The 17,282-nt window shown below is 45.3% G+C and overlaps 1 protein-coding gene across 13 annotated transcripts in view; it reads left to right on the top strand.

Annotated features, from left to right (window-relative positions):
- Sipa1l1 (signal induced proliferation associated 1 like 1) overlaps positions 1–17,282 on the top strand; it is a 306,912-nt gene that overhangs the window by 256,799 nt on the left and 32,831 nt on the right. For all 13 annotated transcript variants that reach the window (XM_052739397.1, XM_052739386.1, XM_052739390.1 and 10 more), the window contains 2 exons: positions 11,585–11,731; positions 16,393–16,517. In XM_052739397.1, the coding sequence (XP_052595357.1) occupies positions 11,585–11,731; positions 16,393–16,517 (272 nt within the window). The remainder of the gene's footprint in view (positions 1–11,584; positions 11,732–16,392; positions 16,518–17,282) is intronic.

The raw sequence follows: 17,282 nt of genomic DNA, 5'->3' as shown, positions 1-17,282 counted from the left end.
TATTTGGGATTCTTAGCAAGAATTTTCAACTGGATAGGGCTCTTTGTACATTGTTGGGAGAAACCAGTGTGTTAGAGGCTATAGCTCATTTGCCATTTGAGGTCTGATCTGTTTGGTTTGAATGTGAGAATTTATGCTCCCCAGGTGTCCTTCTGATTACAGAATTTTATAGTGTTTGTGGGGTGTATCTGTTAACAGAGTAATATTTATTTAGCAGGAATAGGTAACATGAAACAACTGTGGCTTGGGCTTCAGGTTTATCTAGCATTTAAGGGTGGGACTAGAGTAAAAACAGCTCCTAGACTTGCTACATTGCTGAGTTTAAGCATATCAGGATCGGTCATAATTCTCTAGATCTGAGTTAATATACTCAAAATCTAATCATTTCAAGGGCTTTGGATAAGTAGCAGTCATCTTAGTATGTGAACGAGTTTTTCATTCTGCTTGTTAATCTTACTGTCTGGATTCGATCTCCTTGGGCCATGAATGTACTGACACCCTCTCCCTGGATCACGGTTGCTCGAGTAGACACAGGATCTTCGCATCGCAGAATGTGGAGCTTTCTTGGGACTCCTCTGGCCAGGTCCGTGTTGCCACCTATGTTCTCACAGCCATGGGACACCACTCAGCCCTAGCTTATTAGCCAGCATTTGCCATCCCTCTTAAAAATGTTTCCATGTTGCTATGGTTGGGGGTGTGCCCCCCTAGGTCCACATGCAAAGGGTTGGTCCCCAGGTGCTACTGTTGGGAGGTACCATGAACCTTTACCTTGTGAGACCCAGTGAGCACAGCCTCAAAGGACTGTGGTACTCTGCCTGCTCCTGCTCCTTCTGTTTTGTGGTCTAGAGTGTGAGCATTCTCTCCAACTCGTGCCCCTGCCATCCCATGCCACACTCCCAAGAGACTTAATAATGGGTTCAGTCCTACAATTTTGAACCCCCAAACTGTGAACTCAGAGCTTTTTCTTGTAAGTAGTCTGTTTGGGGTACTTTGTTGTAGTAATTGAAGCTAAGACTCCACTCATTTTCCTAAACCTGATTTATTTTGTTTTTAAATCATTGGCCTTTTGCCCCCGATTCCTCCTCCTTCGGCTTCCCCCCCTCATTTCTATAATCCTACGCTGTGCAGCATCTTTACATTGACTTCCACTTCGGGGAGCTCAGTCATCACTGTATACAGGAAGTCTCTAATGGAAGGGTTTTGTCTTGGCCTCCTTTTCAGTTTTCATATTCATACACCTCTCTGACTGCTAAAAGTCTGCACCCGTGTGTCAGCACCGGCACTCCATACTAAAGGTCCAGTCTGACTTACCCTTCACCCTGCCCCTCCCATTTCCGCTTCCTCCTTCCCCATCATACCCACCTTGAGGAAGTATCGTATGGTTTGTCCTGTACTCCAGTACGACAACCTGGCTAGGAGTCGTCCAATTTCCCTATGTTCTCACTTACTTCTGCCCTCCTCTAGTAACCTACTTCAGGATAACCCCATCTTCTCTTGAGTTCTCAGAAAAGATGGGGGTTGGGGGGTGGGGTAGAACCAGGAGCTCCACTTGCCTGTGGAAGTCAGAGAACAGTTTTGTGGAGTCTGTTTTCTCCTTCCACCTGAGAACCAAATTCGGGTTGTCAGGTTTGCGTCATAGGGCAGCAAACACCTCTACCCACTGACTGTCTCACCTGCCCTTCCACATGGTTTTTGAGCTGGGGGTCTCTCACTGAGCCTGAATATCACTGACTCGGCTGTAGACGGGCTGGCCAGCAAGCACCAGGGGTGCTCTGTCCCTACAACTCCACCTCCAGGATCACCAGCACTCCCGGCCACACCCGACTGTTGCATGGTGGGGGGATAGCGCTCAGGGCCTCATGCTTGGGAAGCAGGCTCCTTGCTGTTGGGCCAGCTCTGCAGCCCTTTATTTCTTCCTTTGTGTTTCAGCTTCTTCCTTCTTGGCTTGAGAACTCATGCTTTATGCTACTTTTTAAAAGTCTAAATTGTTGTCAGAAGCCTCCAGTTCTGACGAGCAGCCTCCTGCTGGCAGAGTCATGTGATTAAAATGAAGCTGTACCTGGAGCCAAGCCTTTACTGACACTCATGTGTAGCTAGAGTTTTCCTGCCTGGCCCACAGTCAGGACAAACTCTCTCACACCCGCCAGTCCCACAGCCATTCAGACCCAACCAAATAAACACAGAGACTTATATTGGTTACAAACTGTATGGCCGTGGCAGGCTTCTTGCTAACTGTTCTTATATCTTAAATTAATCCATTTCTATTAATCTATACCTTGCCACGTGGCTTGTGGCTTACCGGTATTTTACATCTTCTTTGTCCTGATGGCGGCTGGCAGTGTCTCCCTTACCCAGCTTCCTGTTCTCTCAATTCTCCTCTCTGTTAGTCCCGCCTATACTTCCTGCCTGGCCACTGCCAATCAGTGATTTATTCATTGACCAATCAGCAACACATTTGACATACAGACCATCCCACAGCACTCATGCTTCTGCACAGTCCTCAAGATGAAGTCAGCCTCTCCACCTTGGTTGGTGACACCCCTGAAAGTCAGCTGGGCCTTGCTGGCCCTCTCCCTGTCATACTCTCTCTCTCTCGCCCTCTGTCTCCCTCCTGCCTTCACTCCTACCTCTGACCTGTAAGTGACTCTGTTCCCTGGAAGTATCATGTCTCCTCAGTACACAGTCAGGCCCAGACTGGTCCCTTCCATTCCTCACAGCTTGGCTCCCATCCGTCTTCTGAAAAGTCACTTTGAAAACTTTTTTTTCCTGTCTCTGCCTTAATTGCCCCCTTTAGGAATGTTGAGATCATCAGATGTGCTCACAGAATTTGTTATATTAGCCTGTCTTGTTCGTCATGATAGTCTAAGAACCAACACACACCGTGACGTCTAATGGGTTCCCGGTGAATAACAGAATGTACACTAATTTGGAAGAAAACAAGAGGGTCTTTTTATAAAAAATCAGATGATAAAGAAAAATGCCAGTTGGTATGTTAAAACCATGGCATTAAGGCTGTGTTTGAATATAACTGCTTTGACTATTTTTGTTCCATTTAGTAGACTCTTATTTTATTTTAAAATATATTCTGATAAAACTTGTCTAAGTTGACTCCATGTGACATACAAGTTCTAGATGACTCTCCTATGTGATTGAACCGGAATTCTGCTGTTGGGGTTGTCTTCAAGATAAAGTAGAAAAGCAGAGAGCTGGGTGTGGCTCACCAGCACTGGATACAAGCTTCTCTCCCACACTGCTGCATGGGAGCTAGGGTGTGCTGGCATATGCTGTGGAACTGGAGCTGAAGTGATTTGAAGCTCCACGTTCTTAGATGACATTCCAAAGATGGTTGCTATTCAAGCATTCAGAAAATGACATAGCGGCATGGGCTTGGTAAGCCTCCCAGCCCACTTTCCTGTATTCTCCAGAGTAGCCCAGGGAATGAGGGGCAGATGCCCAGTGTGGTGCCAGGCCCAGGCTCCCGAACTGCCCAGAAGTCCCTCCTCCATGCACAGCCACCTGTGTGGTGCCAGGCCCAGGCTCCTGAACTGCCCAGAAGTCCCTCCTCCATGCACAGCCACCTGTGTTATCAGGTGTTCTGCCTGGAAACCAGGGCACCAGGGGTGCTGGCTGTGCAAACTGGGCACTGTGGAGGTGTAGCTGGTGGATCCATCCTCCACCTTACCTCAGTAACCATGTGTTGGGGCTAGTATGTTCCCAGGAATGATGTGTAGGCTTGACTGACAAGGTCATGGTCAATTCAGGTTGTCTGCTGTGCTGAAAACAGCCCTAGTGGCCTGGGCACCAGTAGAAGTCATGGGAAATGCTGCAGAATCCATCTGGGCAAATTAAATGGGCCTAAAGGTGATGGGTTGGATTTGGGGAAGAACTGTCAGGTGGCATGTGATGGAGCCTTTCCCATTGTGGCTTCCAGTGCCCCAGCCTAGCATGCCATCCTGGAGGCAGCCACTGCTCCCTTACACATGTACATGGCCCTTCTGACTTCTATGACTGACCTGGCTTCCCATGTCAAATGCATTGTCTTCATCAGAGCTTCCTGTCCCCTGGTGCTCCCAACTAGATCTGACTGCTAGTCAGCCTCAGGGACCCTCTGCCTCCCTTTCCACTCTCACTTCTTACCTGGGGATTGCCTAAGGTCTGTAGATGACCATTCTGCACAACTTGTGTCTTTGCATGAGTCTTCTTGGTTAGTCCTCTCATTAGCCCTGTTAGTTGTGTTTAATCCTGTCTGTGGGCGAGGGCACATAGTGACAGAGAGAGTAGTTGTGCAAAGCCACGGCTGGTTAGTGGTGAAGTTGAGATTGGCATTGAGCCCTCTAACTCCAGCACCTACTTCTCAGCCAGCATGCTGCACGAGTCAAATCCACTACCACTCAATAGAAATTAGCAAAATGAATTGGTGTTAATGTACTGAATGGGCTCCAGGCACATTCACTGGAGTTGAGGTCAGCTTCAGGCCCCTGTGCAGTTACACAGGCAGGCCCCACACTTAAACCAAGTCCATGCTCTGCTATTGTCTTTGGAATATGGTCTTTGGAAATTTGGAATACTGTTTGAGCAGGGGAACCTATGTTTTCATTATGTGCTGGGTCCCACAAGTTACAATTGGTCCTGTCTACAATTATTTTTGTTTTTCTTTTCCCTCCTCCGGGATCACCCTTAGATGTAAAATTGATTCTTGTCAAGAGGCCCCCATGGTGTGTGCCCAGCTGTGAATGCCCACAGCTGTGTCTGAGCATTCTGTCTTGTTTGGAGTGAACCTTGTAGGAGGCTCATGCAAGCAAGATTTCCAGATCGTGGCTGAACAGCTGATGAGCTGAGGTTGGGGCCAGCAGTTGCTCTTCACAGAGCACACAGTAGGAAAGCATGAAAGAGGGTGGAGGGTTGCTTAACTATGAGCACAGCCTGTGCAGAAGCTACTGGGTAGAGCAGAAGCTACTGGGTAGAAGAATCATTCTATAACCTTGAATTACTTTAGAGAATTCTTTTTACATCATTCTGGAAGAGTCCTGGCTGGTATGTATACTGATGAGGACAGATAACTTGGTCCTCTTCCCTGAGTAGATAGCATTTTAATTGCTAAGTTGTGGCAAAATGCTGTGCTTAATTATGGACTCTGGTATCTAATTTGTCAGTCACAGCTGCTGTTTGAAACCCTCTCAATTGTTTTTACCATCAGTCCATGCTTGTACTTGGGTGACAGAGGGCCTTGTCTCTGTGGATACAGCTAGGCAGTATTGTCACTTTGGAGTAAAAAAGAAGGAAATAGAAGTGTAATTAATCCTAAATACTCAGGAAACTATCTTACCACTAACTACTTAGGCATTGAGAAGTCCTTACTGATGGATTGGTAAATTGTAATTAGTCACTGTCTGGGACAGTAGGTCTTAAGAGTCACTATTGTGCACATAGACTGTAGGCCTGTGGTGATCCATGGGCAATGCTAGCATGGGTTATTATCTATCTGGGACTTAGGTTTGGTAATTTTCTCGAGTAGAATTTTATCCTTTGAAAATTTCACACGCTGTGTATTTGATCATAGTCATCCCTCCCTACCCCCAGCTCCTCCCAGATCCTCCCCTTAAACTTCATGTCCTCTTTTTTAAATTTTTATTATTTTTAAAGAACCCATCAAGTTCAGTTTGTGCTTCCCATAGACTTTGGGATGTGAAACTGTTGTTGGTTGTTTTTGCTCTTTTGAGAGACCTCAATCCAGCTTATTCTTAATTATAAATGCCCAGCCTTAGCATGGCTTGTTTCTTGCCAGCTTTTCTTAACTTTCAATTATCCCATCTACCTTTTGCCTCTGGGCTTTTTCTTACTTCTGTATACCTTACTTTTATTCTGTGGCTGGCTATGTGGCTGGGTGGCTGGCCCCTAGCATCCCGCTCTCCTTGTTCTCTTGTTCTTTTCTCCTTTCCTCCCAGATTTCTCCTTCTGTTTATTCTTTCTGCCTGCCAGCCCCACCTATCCTTTCTCCTGCCTCACTATTGGCTGTTCAATTCTTCATTAGACCATCAGGTGTTTTAGACAGGCAAGGTAACACAGCTTCACAGAGTTAAACCAATACAACATAAACAGAAATAACAGGCCTTAAAATAATATTATACAACATGAGACAATCCACTGGAGTGGTACACCTACCAGGGACCACACCCTTGGAGAAAACTGACTCTCCCTCTCCCAGAAGCCAGCAACTATCTATGTTTCCTCAGTATCTTAGTTACTTTTCTATTGCTGTGAAGAGATACCATGATGAAGGCAACTTATAAAAGAAAGCATTTGATTAGGGATTGCTTACAGTTTCATCATGGCAGAGAGCATGACATCAAGGAAGGCAGACATGGAGTAGTAGCTGAGAGCTTACCTCTGATCCACAAGCCGGGGGGGGGGGGGGGGGGGTTGAAGAAAAGAGAGAAGAGAGCACTACCTGGTAAAGACTTGGGCTTTTGAAACCTCAAAGCCTACTTAACAGTGACACACCTCCTCCTACAAGGCCACCTAATCCTTACCAAACAGTTTCACTAACTGGGGACCAAGTATTGAGCCTGTGGGTGTTATTCTCATTCAAACCAGCACACTCGGCTAGAAGTAGGAGCTTATGAATTTCTCCCCCTCCATGCTAGAATGTTGACTGGCGTGATCTTGTGCAGGTCTTGTATAGGCAACACAGCTGCTGTCAGTTCATAAGTACAGCTATCCTGTTATGTCCAGAAGATACTGTTTCACTCTGTTTCTCCTTCACCTCTGGCTCTTAGAATCTTTCTACCGCCTCTTCTGCAGTGGTCCTTGAGCCTTGAGGAAGGAGTTTGATATAGATGTCCCATTTGTGGCTGAACACTCCACAGTCACCTTTCTCTTCCCTTTGACCAGTTATGAGTTTCTGTGTTAACCACTGCCCACTGCACAGAGAAACTTCTCTGATGATGTCTGAGAACTGCATTGATCTTTGGGTAGAGGAATAGGAATTTAGAGAGCAGTTTGATACTGTGTCCATTTAGCAAAATAATAGTAGGTTCAGCCCTGGGTCCTTGGCTAGATTATGGTACCAGGCATGTGTTTCTTCCTGTGGAACAGGCCTTAAATTCAGTCAGAAAGTGGTTGGTTACCCCAATAACACTTGCATTATTGCAGTTCACAGACTTTGTAGCTGGAATACTATTGATGGCTTTACCCCAGCAGCCAGTGAGAGACCTTGTCTCTCTCTCTCTCTCTCTCTCTCTCTCTCTCTCTCTCTCTCTCTCTCTCTCTATATATATATATATATATATATATATATATATATATATATTGGTAGTACTTGAGGAACAGCACCCAGTATTGTGCTCTGGACAGACGGACACACACACACACACACACACACACACGATTATTGTTTATTCTTCGTGAGATTATGTATTTCATATTAATTGAAAGGTAATTAATCTTCATTCTCTAAACCGGTGTGATTATTAACATTCAGTATTTTGGGTTCCTTTAAACAGAACAAAGCAGGAAGAGCTGGATTATTTTAGAGGAAAAGGCTCTGACCTTATCCTAAGTTATTGGAGTAACAGTAACACAGCAGTTCCTACAACAGATGTGCTTAGGCCGCAAGGGCCCAGCACAGGTCAGGGAGGTAGGTCAGTGTGTGGAGAGCCTGGGAGAAGAGCCTTCTACCCTTTTCAGAGCGCCGCTTGAGAGTGCCAGGGAGTACCCAGGACAACGCCCAGCAACAGCTAGCCTCTCACTCCGCAGAGCTGGACTGCCAGCACCCAGACAGTCACACCTTCTGCTCCTGAACAGGTCTCCTAGACATTGGCGTGATGGCACCAGAGTCCTAGTATTGAAAACAGCAGAGTTGTACATCACAAGGTTAAAGCTGATTCTAAATTTTCTTTGTCCAGTGTTCATGTATTTGGAGATATAAACACACGGAGGTGGCTTTCCTTCAGCTGCTCTGTGTGTGAACAGTCAGAAAACAAAGCCACCATTGAGTTACATAAATGCAGAAGAGAGGTGGAATGAACGCCAGCCTTCTGAAAAGGCTGGTTTTTTTCTTTTTTTCTTTTTCTTTTTTTCATTTTGGGCTAACTCCAGTAACCAAATAGAATTTTCTGATACATTTGCCAAGTAAAAGAGCTGATGTTGAGAATGAGATTCAAGTGTTTTAGTTTAATGTATGTTTTGGAGAACAGGCTACATAAAGCAAGTTCTAAAGCCAAAGATAAAAATTCTATCTTAGCTTTGCCTAAGCAGCCATGTGAGTTAGCGTGCCCCTCAGTATGACTCAGCTGCCTAGCTGTCCCACTGGCCCTCACTGGCTCATGACCCACTGCCACCCTGATTCTCCCATTTTCTTCTGGAACATTTCTTCCTCTGCAGTGACGGGATCAAAGCTGTACAGAATGGAAACCCATCTGGTCTGTCTGTTAGGTGCACTTGGAAGGCAGATTCTGGGGGAAGAAAGGCAAATAGCGTCAGGCTCCTTAGGATCTGTGCTGTTCCCTAATTCTTACTCAGTTTTCTTGCTTGCAACTTTCTCTTTCTCCTTCCTCCTCCATTGCAGCCCTGGTTATATCTGCGTGGATTATGAGACGTCTGAGAGAAATCTTAGGAGAACACAGTGTAGGAACATCTATTTTTTGGTACCCAGCTATGTCTTGATCATTCTTTTATCAAAACACAGCCCTAGGGTGGTTAAGAGCACTGGGTGCTCTTTCAGAGGACCTGATTTGGCTCCCAGCACCCATATGGTGGCTCACAATTGTCTCTAACTCCAGTTCTAGGGGATCTGGCATCCTCTTCCAACCTCTATGGGTACTGCATGCTCAAGGCTCACAGACATACATGCAGGCAAAACACTCATACACATAAAATAAAATAAAGGTGAATCTAAAAGCAAAGAAAAGTACCCCAGATAGGGTTGAACTAGGTTCCTCTAAGCACACAGCTGCCTGCAGACACACCCTGGACCCTAACATGAAGGTCTGTGTGGTGATACCAGAACGGGTGATGACAGAGGCAGATGCCATGGGGGCACAAGTCTTACTCTTGAAGTGGTGGAACACAGAGCAAGTGTCTGAGGGACCCCTGTGAGGACAGTGCTTTCACGCTGTGTGTGTATGAAAAACCCTGTGGTGATGAGACGCTGACACCCACCAGGAGCATGGCTTGTGATGGTGGTGGAAACTGCTTAGAGGTGACCTGGCCTGGCTTCCCATCACAGTCCCCAGACACTAGTCTTCTTGTCCTAATTCACACTTAGATCAGCATCCTCAGTAGATCTCTCCTCCATCTGTGACAGTAATGACTTTCTGCTGTAATCTTAGCCCTGTGACTCCATCCCTGTTTCAGCAGTTAAGAAAGCACACTGATTTGGTTATAATTGCTTTTAGCAAATTACAAATTTTAAAAGCCAACACTTTTCAGCCACTCTAGGTCTTCCATAAGTAAGAACCCCTGGCTGGGGCAAGAGTGAGGGGTGGGTAGTAGCTCAGTGATTAATAGTATTTGCTGCTCTTACAGAAGACATAGATTCAGTGGCACACAACCTTTGTAACTCTTAGTTCCAGGAATCCAACACCCTCTTCTGACCTCTGCAGGTACCAGGTATATATATAAGTGGTTTTCCAGTGTTCTACAGCCAAAATAGTTATACACGTACAATAAAGATAGTAAGGTTCCATCCTGTGCCATCAAGACAGAGTGTCATAGGGAGACAGATAAACACAAGACTGTGGTATGCTCTGAAGGTACACAGAATAGGCTACTATGGGGTGTGAAGAGGTTCTGCTCTGTGCATTCAGATGTAATATTGAAAGAGAGGAAGGCATTCTAGATAGACAGCGGATGAGTGAAGGCGTGAATATGGTGGTACTCTGCATCCTGGCCCACAATCAACCTAATCAGAGCTCAGGACACGGGGACGTGGAGGTGAGAGTGGAATCAGGTCAGATGATTCGGGTCTTGAAGACGGTGACAGGGTTGGTTTTGGTCTTTGGAGAAGCTCTAGCGGTAGGTTGACATGGCAGAAGAGCATTGCTAGGAGCTATTGGAGGGATGGCATGGATGGAGCCTGGAAGTCAGAGACTGTTTGGGTGAAAGAGGTCAGAGGGCAGTCATGTGGAGCCCAGATGTATTTTCAAGACCAGTACCTAGGGTGCTAGGACACAGTCTTTGTGTAGTACACTAGTGTACGGCATAATTAGGCCAGTTGAATCTGGAAGGTCAGAGAGAGAAAGGGAAACATGGTCCCAAGATGCTTAGCTTGATAAAACAAATAGAGGAGGACCATTCCGTTTGTGGCCCAGGGAGAAAACTGTTCCTTTTGAAGAGGCTTGATTTGCATTAGGAGAGGATTAAGGAGCCACATCTAGAAGACAGCCCGGGAGAACTCAGATGTGCCTTGTAGGTAAGTTCGAGTTAGACTCCTAGCAGCTGTCCTGACTGTGTCTCCACTAGAAAAGCATCTTGTTATGGTTCTGTTAGCCCGTCTGCCACCTGCTGAGCGAAGCTCCTTCCCCATCTGGAGACTCGCTGTAGGAATGGTTTATTCCATCAGCCAGGTTCTGGCCCAGGGTTTCCACTCTGCTTGGAACTGAATGGCTTCACATTAGAAGTCTGTTGACCATGCCAAACCCACACAGACTGTTTCATTAGTAGAAGGAATCCCTGCCTTCTCTGTGGACAGCAGCTCACACAAAGTGCTGTAGGCTTAGCCAAGAAACCCGGCCTGTTGTGACCTGGGATGACTGACTTGGAACCCACTTCCTCAGCCAGCCCATGGAACCAGTCCACCCTCCTGGGGGAGTCCAGACCTCTGCAGGCGTTCACTTTTGTAAAAAATCGCTTTGTTGCAAGCCTGGTCACAGTTGTCAGCACACACAGATCTCCCTGTGGCTGCCCTGTTGCCTACAGGAGTAGAGAAGGTTGAGGGAGAATCTGTCTGTCCTGCCCACAGAGTTCAGCCTCTACCTAGATAGTCAGTTGACCAATATGCCAGGGCCAAGACACAGCACATCGTTGCTGTGAAAATCCTACAGATGCAATTCTAGGAAGGTTTTTTCCCTGTGGAAATTCTTAGTGTAATGCTACTATCAGCCAAAATTAGAAAAACTAATTGTCAGAGCCTGAAGATTGCAAACTTTGAGTAATGAGATAGGAAAACAAAGAGGCACATGAAGAATGTGCTCTTGCAGTGGCCATGGGGAGGGCGGTGTGACAAACTGCAATTAATTGCTGGTTAGTTGTCACTGGGGTTCACTTATCCTCTGCTCTGCCACCCTGGACACTGCATAGCACTTCACCTGATTGAACCCTGGCAACTTTTGGAAGCACGTGTGTTTTCTAGGTCTTTCCCCCTATAATGTTTTAGGGGTTCCACACCCTTCGAGGCAGTTTTCCCGCTGTTCCCTCAGGAGTGGTGTTATCAGGAGGTTTCTGTTGTGGGCTTCCAGCTGGTTTCATTTCCACTATCTCCATGAGGCTGCTGCCTTTGTGGTGTTCATATGATATCCTCTGCCATGCACTGCCTTGGGGTTTTCTCTCTGGGTTGTTGACTTCGTATTTCGCTTCACACTTGCAGGCTGTCTCCCGGTTCGGACATCTATGTGACAGTCTCATCCATGGCTTTGGCAAGATCCCAGTGCCGTAACTCCCCCAGCAACCTGTCTTCATCCAGTGAGACTGGCTCTGGGGGTGGCACCTACAGACAAAAATCCATGCCCGAAGGGTAAGTGTGCCATTTGTCCCCCCTGGAGAGTGGTCCATGGTCAGTGTTCTTCTCTGTGTTCAGACATGGAAAAAGATACCCATTCAGACAGGCCTCATAAAGCTTTTCTCTGTGTTCAGACATGGAAAAAGATACCCATTCAGACAGGCCTCGTAAAGCTCCACGCAACCAGCAGAGAAGATGTAGTTAATGCTACAGATAGAAGAATGTCCCAAGGGCTAGGTCAAACCACTTCTGAATAAGATGATTAGTCTATAATGGATGCAGCCGTGAGGTCAAATAGCATCAGTTTCTTCATCACACGTATCATTTAGTATCACTGGAATATTTCCTCCAAACTGAACTCGGCAGAACATTGCTTGCACTGGAGTTCATATTGCTGCTGATACAGAGAAAATGATAACCACACCCTAAGCTGAAAATTGTCTTGTAAGGTGCCTGAGTTTTGTTGATTTGTTTTTTGTTGTTACATCACACATCAAGTGTGTCTCCAATGAGGCCCTCTAAAATGAGGCGAAGTGTGAGATTCAGCTTTTGTCTAAATCCTAGCTCGACACCCTAGAAAACAGAACAAAACTTTCAAGTAAAAGGTGGAGGGGGACTGCACCCAATTCTGAAAGCCACTGGAATGCCTGAAGCTTGGAAGTAATGGGCACGGAAGCACAGCATAGCACACACAAGCTGCCTCTGTCCAGAATAAGAGCCAAACTGCGTGTTCTCTGGTGGACCTGAGAAAGAACGTGAACCATTCAAAAGACAAATGGTTCTAGTCTACATTTTCCCAAAGACTGATTAACAGATGGACACTTGATTTGATTACTTTCCTGAGATTTCACCATGTCAGAAATTAGCAAGGTGCTGATAATACCCTTATAGTGGGTGTTTTTTCATTATGACTAGTATTCTGGTTTTATTTTTTTTTTAATTAAGATTTGTTTGTGTGTGCATACATGTTCTGCTTGCATGTATGTATGTGTACTATGTTTATGCCTTTTGCCCTTAGAGGTCAGAACAGGGCATCGGATTCCCTGGAACTAGAGTTATGGATGGTTGTGAGCTGCCATGTGGGTGCTGGGAACCAAACTCAGGTCCTCTGGAAGAGCAGCCAGTGCTGTTAACCACTGAGTCATCCTCCAGTTCTTCTGTTGTTTTTCCTAACCATTGAATATGAATATTTTGTTGATGGTGCTAAATGTTTATATTAACAGAAGGTAGGTGATAAAACACTCTAGAACTCTCCTTCTCCACCCTCTTGTCTCCCCAGTGGCCTGTTTGAAGTGCACATATCTTACTGTAATTGCTTCAGTGATGACTAGAAAATAATTTTAGCTCTTCTTGTCAGTCCCTGCAGAGGGATTGTGAGTCACTTATGTTCTGCACCACAAGCCCAACTAATTATTTCCTATTTAAATTAGACTTTAAATGGTATGATTTGCCTTCGCAATGAAGTCAGCATACCTTCATCATTACAGCACTAAAATGTAAATGAGCTAACAATAAAAAGGTGGGGTTTTTTTCCTGTCTGTGATATACTCTAAATGTGTATCAACAAAGCAAGTGGAGATATTAGTGTTGTAGTTGATGCTACAAACCATGAGCCCCATGCCCTTGGTGCTCCATTTTTGTTAACAAGGTAGTGATTATTTCTTGGGGCATGCAGTAGCTAACCTGTACCCTCGATGGTATTGAGGGGTTTGCGACCTTTTGTGAGCTCACCTTGGATTGCTGATGATACCGCATAATTTCTTTTGCACCTGGGGATGATCTTTTAAAAAATAATAATAATAATAATGAAGTGTTGCTATTTTGATGTTTGTTTGTTTTTGTTTTGTTTTTCAAGACGTGGTTTCTCTGGGTAGCCCTGGCTGGCCTCAAACTCGGGGATCTGCCTGTCTCTCCCTTCCAAGTGCTAGGTTAAAGGCATGACCACTACACTGGTATGTCTCCTGTTGCCCATGAATGAAGTTTGATCCTGAAGTTACCCTAACCCAGTAAGAGCAGCTGTGTCCGAGTCGATGGTGAAGTGTTAGTGCTCTGCTGGGCACTTGTTAGTGTTAGGCCTGTGTGACGTCATAGCAGTAACCGCCATACAGTGGCTCTCCGTGGACAGTGTGCCATGCTGATGTCCCCCCTCACTTCAGGGGGCCTTGTGTCTGTGAGCCTGTTCATTCTTCGGTCCTAGGACATTGAGACTATCCTCATCAGTTGAGAGGTGAAACTGAGTAGGGAGATCCGTAACACCTCTGCTATTTGGTAGGGGAGAAAAGACACCATTCAAACTTCAGATGGGAATCAGAGGTAATGAAAAAGCAACTCAGTTTAAAGACTGTGGGCCAGGGGTGGAGCTCAGTGGTAGAGCTTTTGCTAACAAGTACAAGGCCCTGGATTCAATCCCTTGCAAAGCCAGACGACAACAATAAACAAACGCAGTATCAAGGCTATTCTCTCATCTTAGAAATGCATTTTGATGCCATCCGTGAGAGCTTTTTTCTAGTTGTCCCTAGTGAGGGATTATACTTGTCTGTGATAGCAGCTAGGAGCAGGTGCCAGCCCATTGTAAGGAAGTTTCTTTGAGAGGTGCCAGCCTCCTGTAAGAAGTAGGCAGCTTGGGTGGCTGCGTGCCTAGTCACTGAGTGTGACCTGTGTGAGCCAAGTAATCACTTTAAACTGCTTTCAGATACCACCGGTGGCTCAGACACCAAGTGTCTCTCCAATGAGGCCCTCTAAAGTGAGGCGAAGTGTGAGATTCAACTTTTGTCTAAATCCCTCAAGGACAAGATGTTTGTCTTGGGTTCTTTGACACACGTTGCATATGTAAGAAGAGAAATGCTTCTCAAGGCAAAACTTAAAAGTGTCTTAGTAGTTACTTAAATGGACATAGAAAATGGTTCTCCTTTAAATTCAGAGATGGAGAAAGTTACCTTTTGGTTTCTTCTGCTTAAAAAAAGGAAAACGATATTGGAATCCATGTCTAACTGGCATCCTTACCCTGTTTGGAAAAGCCTTCCTTTAGTGTACATTTAGTACGGGGCTGAAAGGTTGGTGTGAGTGTTCTCACTGCTTAGGAGAAAGAAAGCAGATTTGTGAATCTCCTCCTTCCCTGATATTTTCATAAATCAAGGTTTTTCTCGCTTGGACTGCATCCATATAGAAGACAGTTTTTCACAGAAAGCCTTACAAAGGGGCTTCTAACCAAGAACCATTTGCCACAGCAAATGGGAAGATAATTTCTTAAATGTTTGACAGCAGCAAATATTTTTGTATCCTTCTATAATTTCCAAGTCTTTTGCCTAGATTTTGCTGCCTATAGCTCTATAATGGAATTGCCATGCTGTGTGTAAAGAGAAGGAGACAGAACTCAGGGGTTTTGTTTAGTTCTACTGGGTCACCAGTTTCAACTCCACTCCATGTTTTCTCACTCCCAGGGTCCCACCCTTCCCAATATAGCTCTTGCAGGTCCTGGTCACATGTCAGTCATCACAGGCAAAGCACAGACATCAGTTGATACAGAACCTATAGAGGGCTATCTTATCTATTAAGTTCTTCAGAAGTTCATTAGTTAGTAACTGTCTAAGTTAGGGTTTCTATTGCTGTAAGAGACACTATGACTGTGACAACTCCTATAAAAGAAAACATTTAATTGGAGCTGGCTTACAACTTCAGAGGTTTAGTCCATTATCATCATTGCAGGAAGCATGGAGGCCTGCAAGCATTCATGGTGCTAGAGAAGGAGCCAAGAGTTCTGCATCCAGATCTGCAGGCTCAGGAAGAGAGTGCCACACTGGGCCTGGCTCGAGCATCTGAGACCTCAAAGCCCTCCTCTGGTGACACACTTCCTCCAACAATGCTACGCCTACTCCAACACCTATTCCGACTATTCCTCCTAATAGTGCCACTCCCTGTGGACCTGTGCAGGCCATTTTTATTCATACCACCACAGTAACCATGGAAAATACAGTAAATCTCCTCATTAAATACTTAAATTCTATACTCTGGCCCTTTCTGGTCTCAGAATTCCTATCAACATTTGTGCTGATATTGATAGAGACATAGGATTTCATGTGATTTAGTTAAAACAAATGTTACTTATTTTTTCAAGGGGAAAATCAAACTGGCTCACTAAATAACTGCATTTCTTTCCAAAAGTAGTTATTTACATTTTACATGCCAGGTTACCTACTTCCAAATTGCCCTTCCCAATAGCAATTTCAAATTCATATAATTAGAAAGGGGTTTGCACATAATACAAATGGTAGTTGTCTTTGTTTTTCAGATCATAAAGTACATTGCTTAGAAAATGATTGATCCAAGAGTAACTTAATGATTTAGTGCATCATTGAATTAAGAGAAACAACCCCCCATAGATGTACTGCTTGGAAGATGTGTGTGAGGGATTTAAGTGGGCTGATGGTAAATGGCAGTCTGAACTTGACTTTGTGGCTGGTGGACTTGGGTTTCTTACTCTCTGGGCCTCCTGTTAGCAAGCTCCTTGCCCTAGTTAACACTTGATTTCAATAATAAGTATACCTTCCTGAGCAGAGAGATGTGTCTACGTGCACAGACATGCAAGCAGAAACTGGTAATACCTGTCATCAGAACCAGGACTCCACCTGTGGGTAAAGATTCTGATGTGTCTTGCTTTTGTTTGGGAATCACCACAGGTTTGGGGTGAGCCGAAGATCCCCAGCCTCCATCGACAGGCAGAACACTCAGTCAGATATCGGTAGCAGTGGAAAATCCACACCCAGCTGGCAAAGAAGTGAGGACAGCCTTGCCGACCAGATGGGTAAGTAAGCAATTTCTATAAAAGTGCTTTCAAAGCAAGGTGGCCTCCTGATACCGTCAAAGCATGGTGTTATAAAGGATACCTTAGTTAGCAAGTGTGCATGAGAACTGATCTCTGCTAGACTAGTGCACGTGAAGGCAACAGATAGACCAGGGGCTCTCAGTGACCCAGACTTCAGCCAGAGTGACCAGAGGTTATGTTTAATGGCCAGTCTGCTGAAGCTCCTGTATCCTCAGTACCTCTCTCCCTGCTTGCTCACTTGCTTGGGTTGGTTAGTTCATTGGTTTTGCCTTGTGCCTGGGAAGATTGTTTATTATTGTTAATGTTGACTTTTAAGGAGAAAGACATCTCTGTACAAGTGGGAAGAGATTGGATTCTTGTTTGGTCACATTTGTATCTTGGTTAGGCACCCTCTCCTGCCTGAGGGGCATTTCAAAAAATTCTTTCCCCTCCACTCTTAGGCTGTCAGCTGAGAAAATTTCTTAACAAAACAGCATGATGGAATGAGTTCAGTAGGGGCCCTTGTTCAGGTTTCTAGTGCATGGCCCTCGGAGGATGTGGAGGAGAAATCCATCCGTCTACAGTGGCACCGTGGATACTGCTCCTGACAGTGAAGTTTATCAGACACACCAGAAATGTGATGCCAACCCAATTCATACATCAGAGCCCTGGTTGTGAGCTGTCAGGCCGCCTTGTCATCCTGTGCCTCCATCCCACAGTTCTTTTTCTTTTTTCTGAAAGTATTGCCATCCATATGGGATAAAG

The sequence above is a fragment of the Peromyscus californicus genome, unplaced genomic scaffold, assembly GCF_007827085.1.
Source record: "Peromyscus californicus insignis strain IS unplaced genomic scaffold, ASM782708v3 Scaffold_15__1_contigs__length_86483966, whole genome shotgun sequence".
Classification (NCBI taxonomy): Eukaryota; Metazoa; Chordata; class Mammalia; order Rodentia; family Cricetidae; genus Peromyscus; species Peromyscus californicus.
The sequence above is the reverse complement of the archived record's forward strand: the minus strand, read 5'-3'. Positions and strand labels throughout refer to the sequence as shown.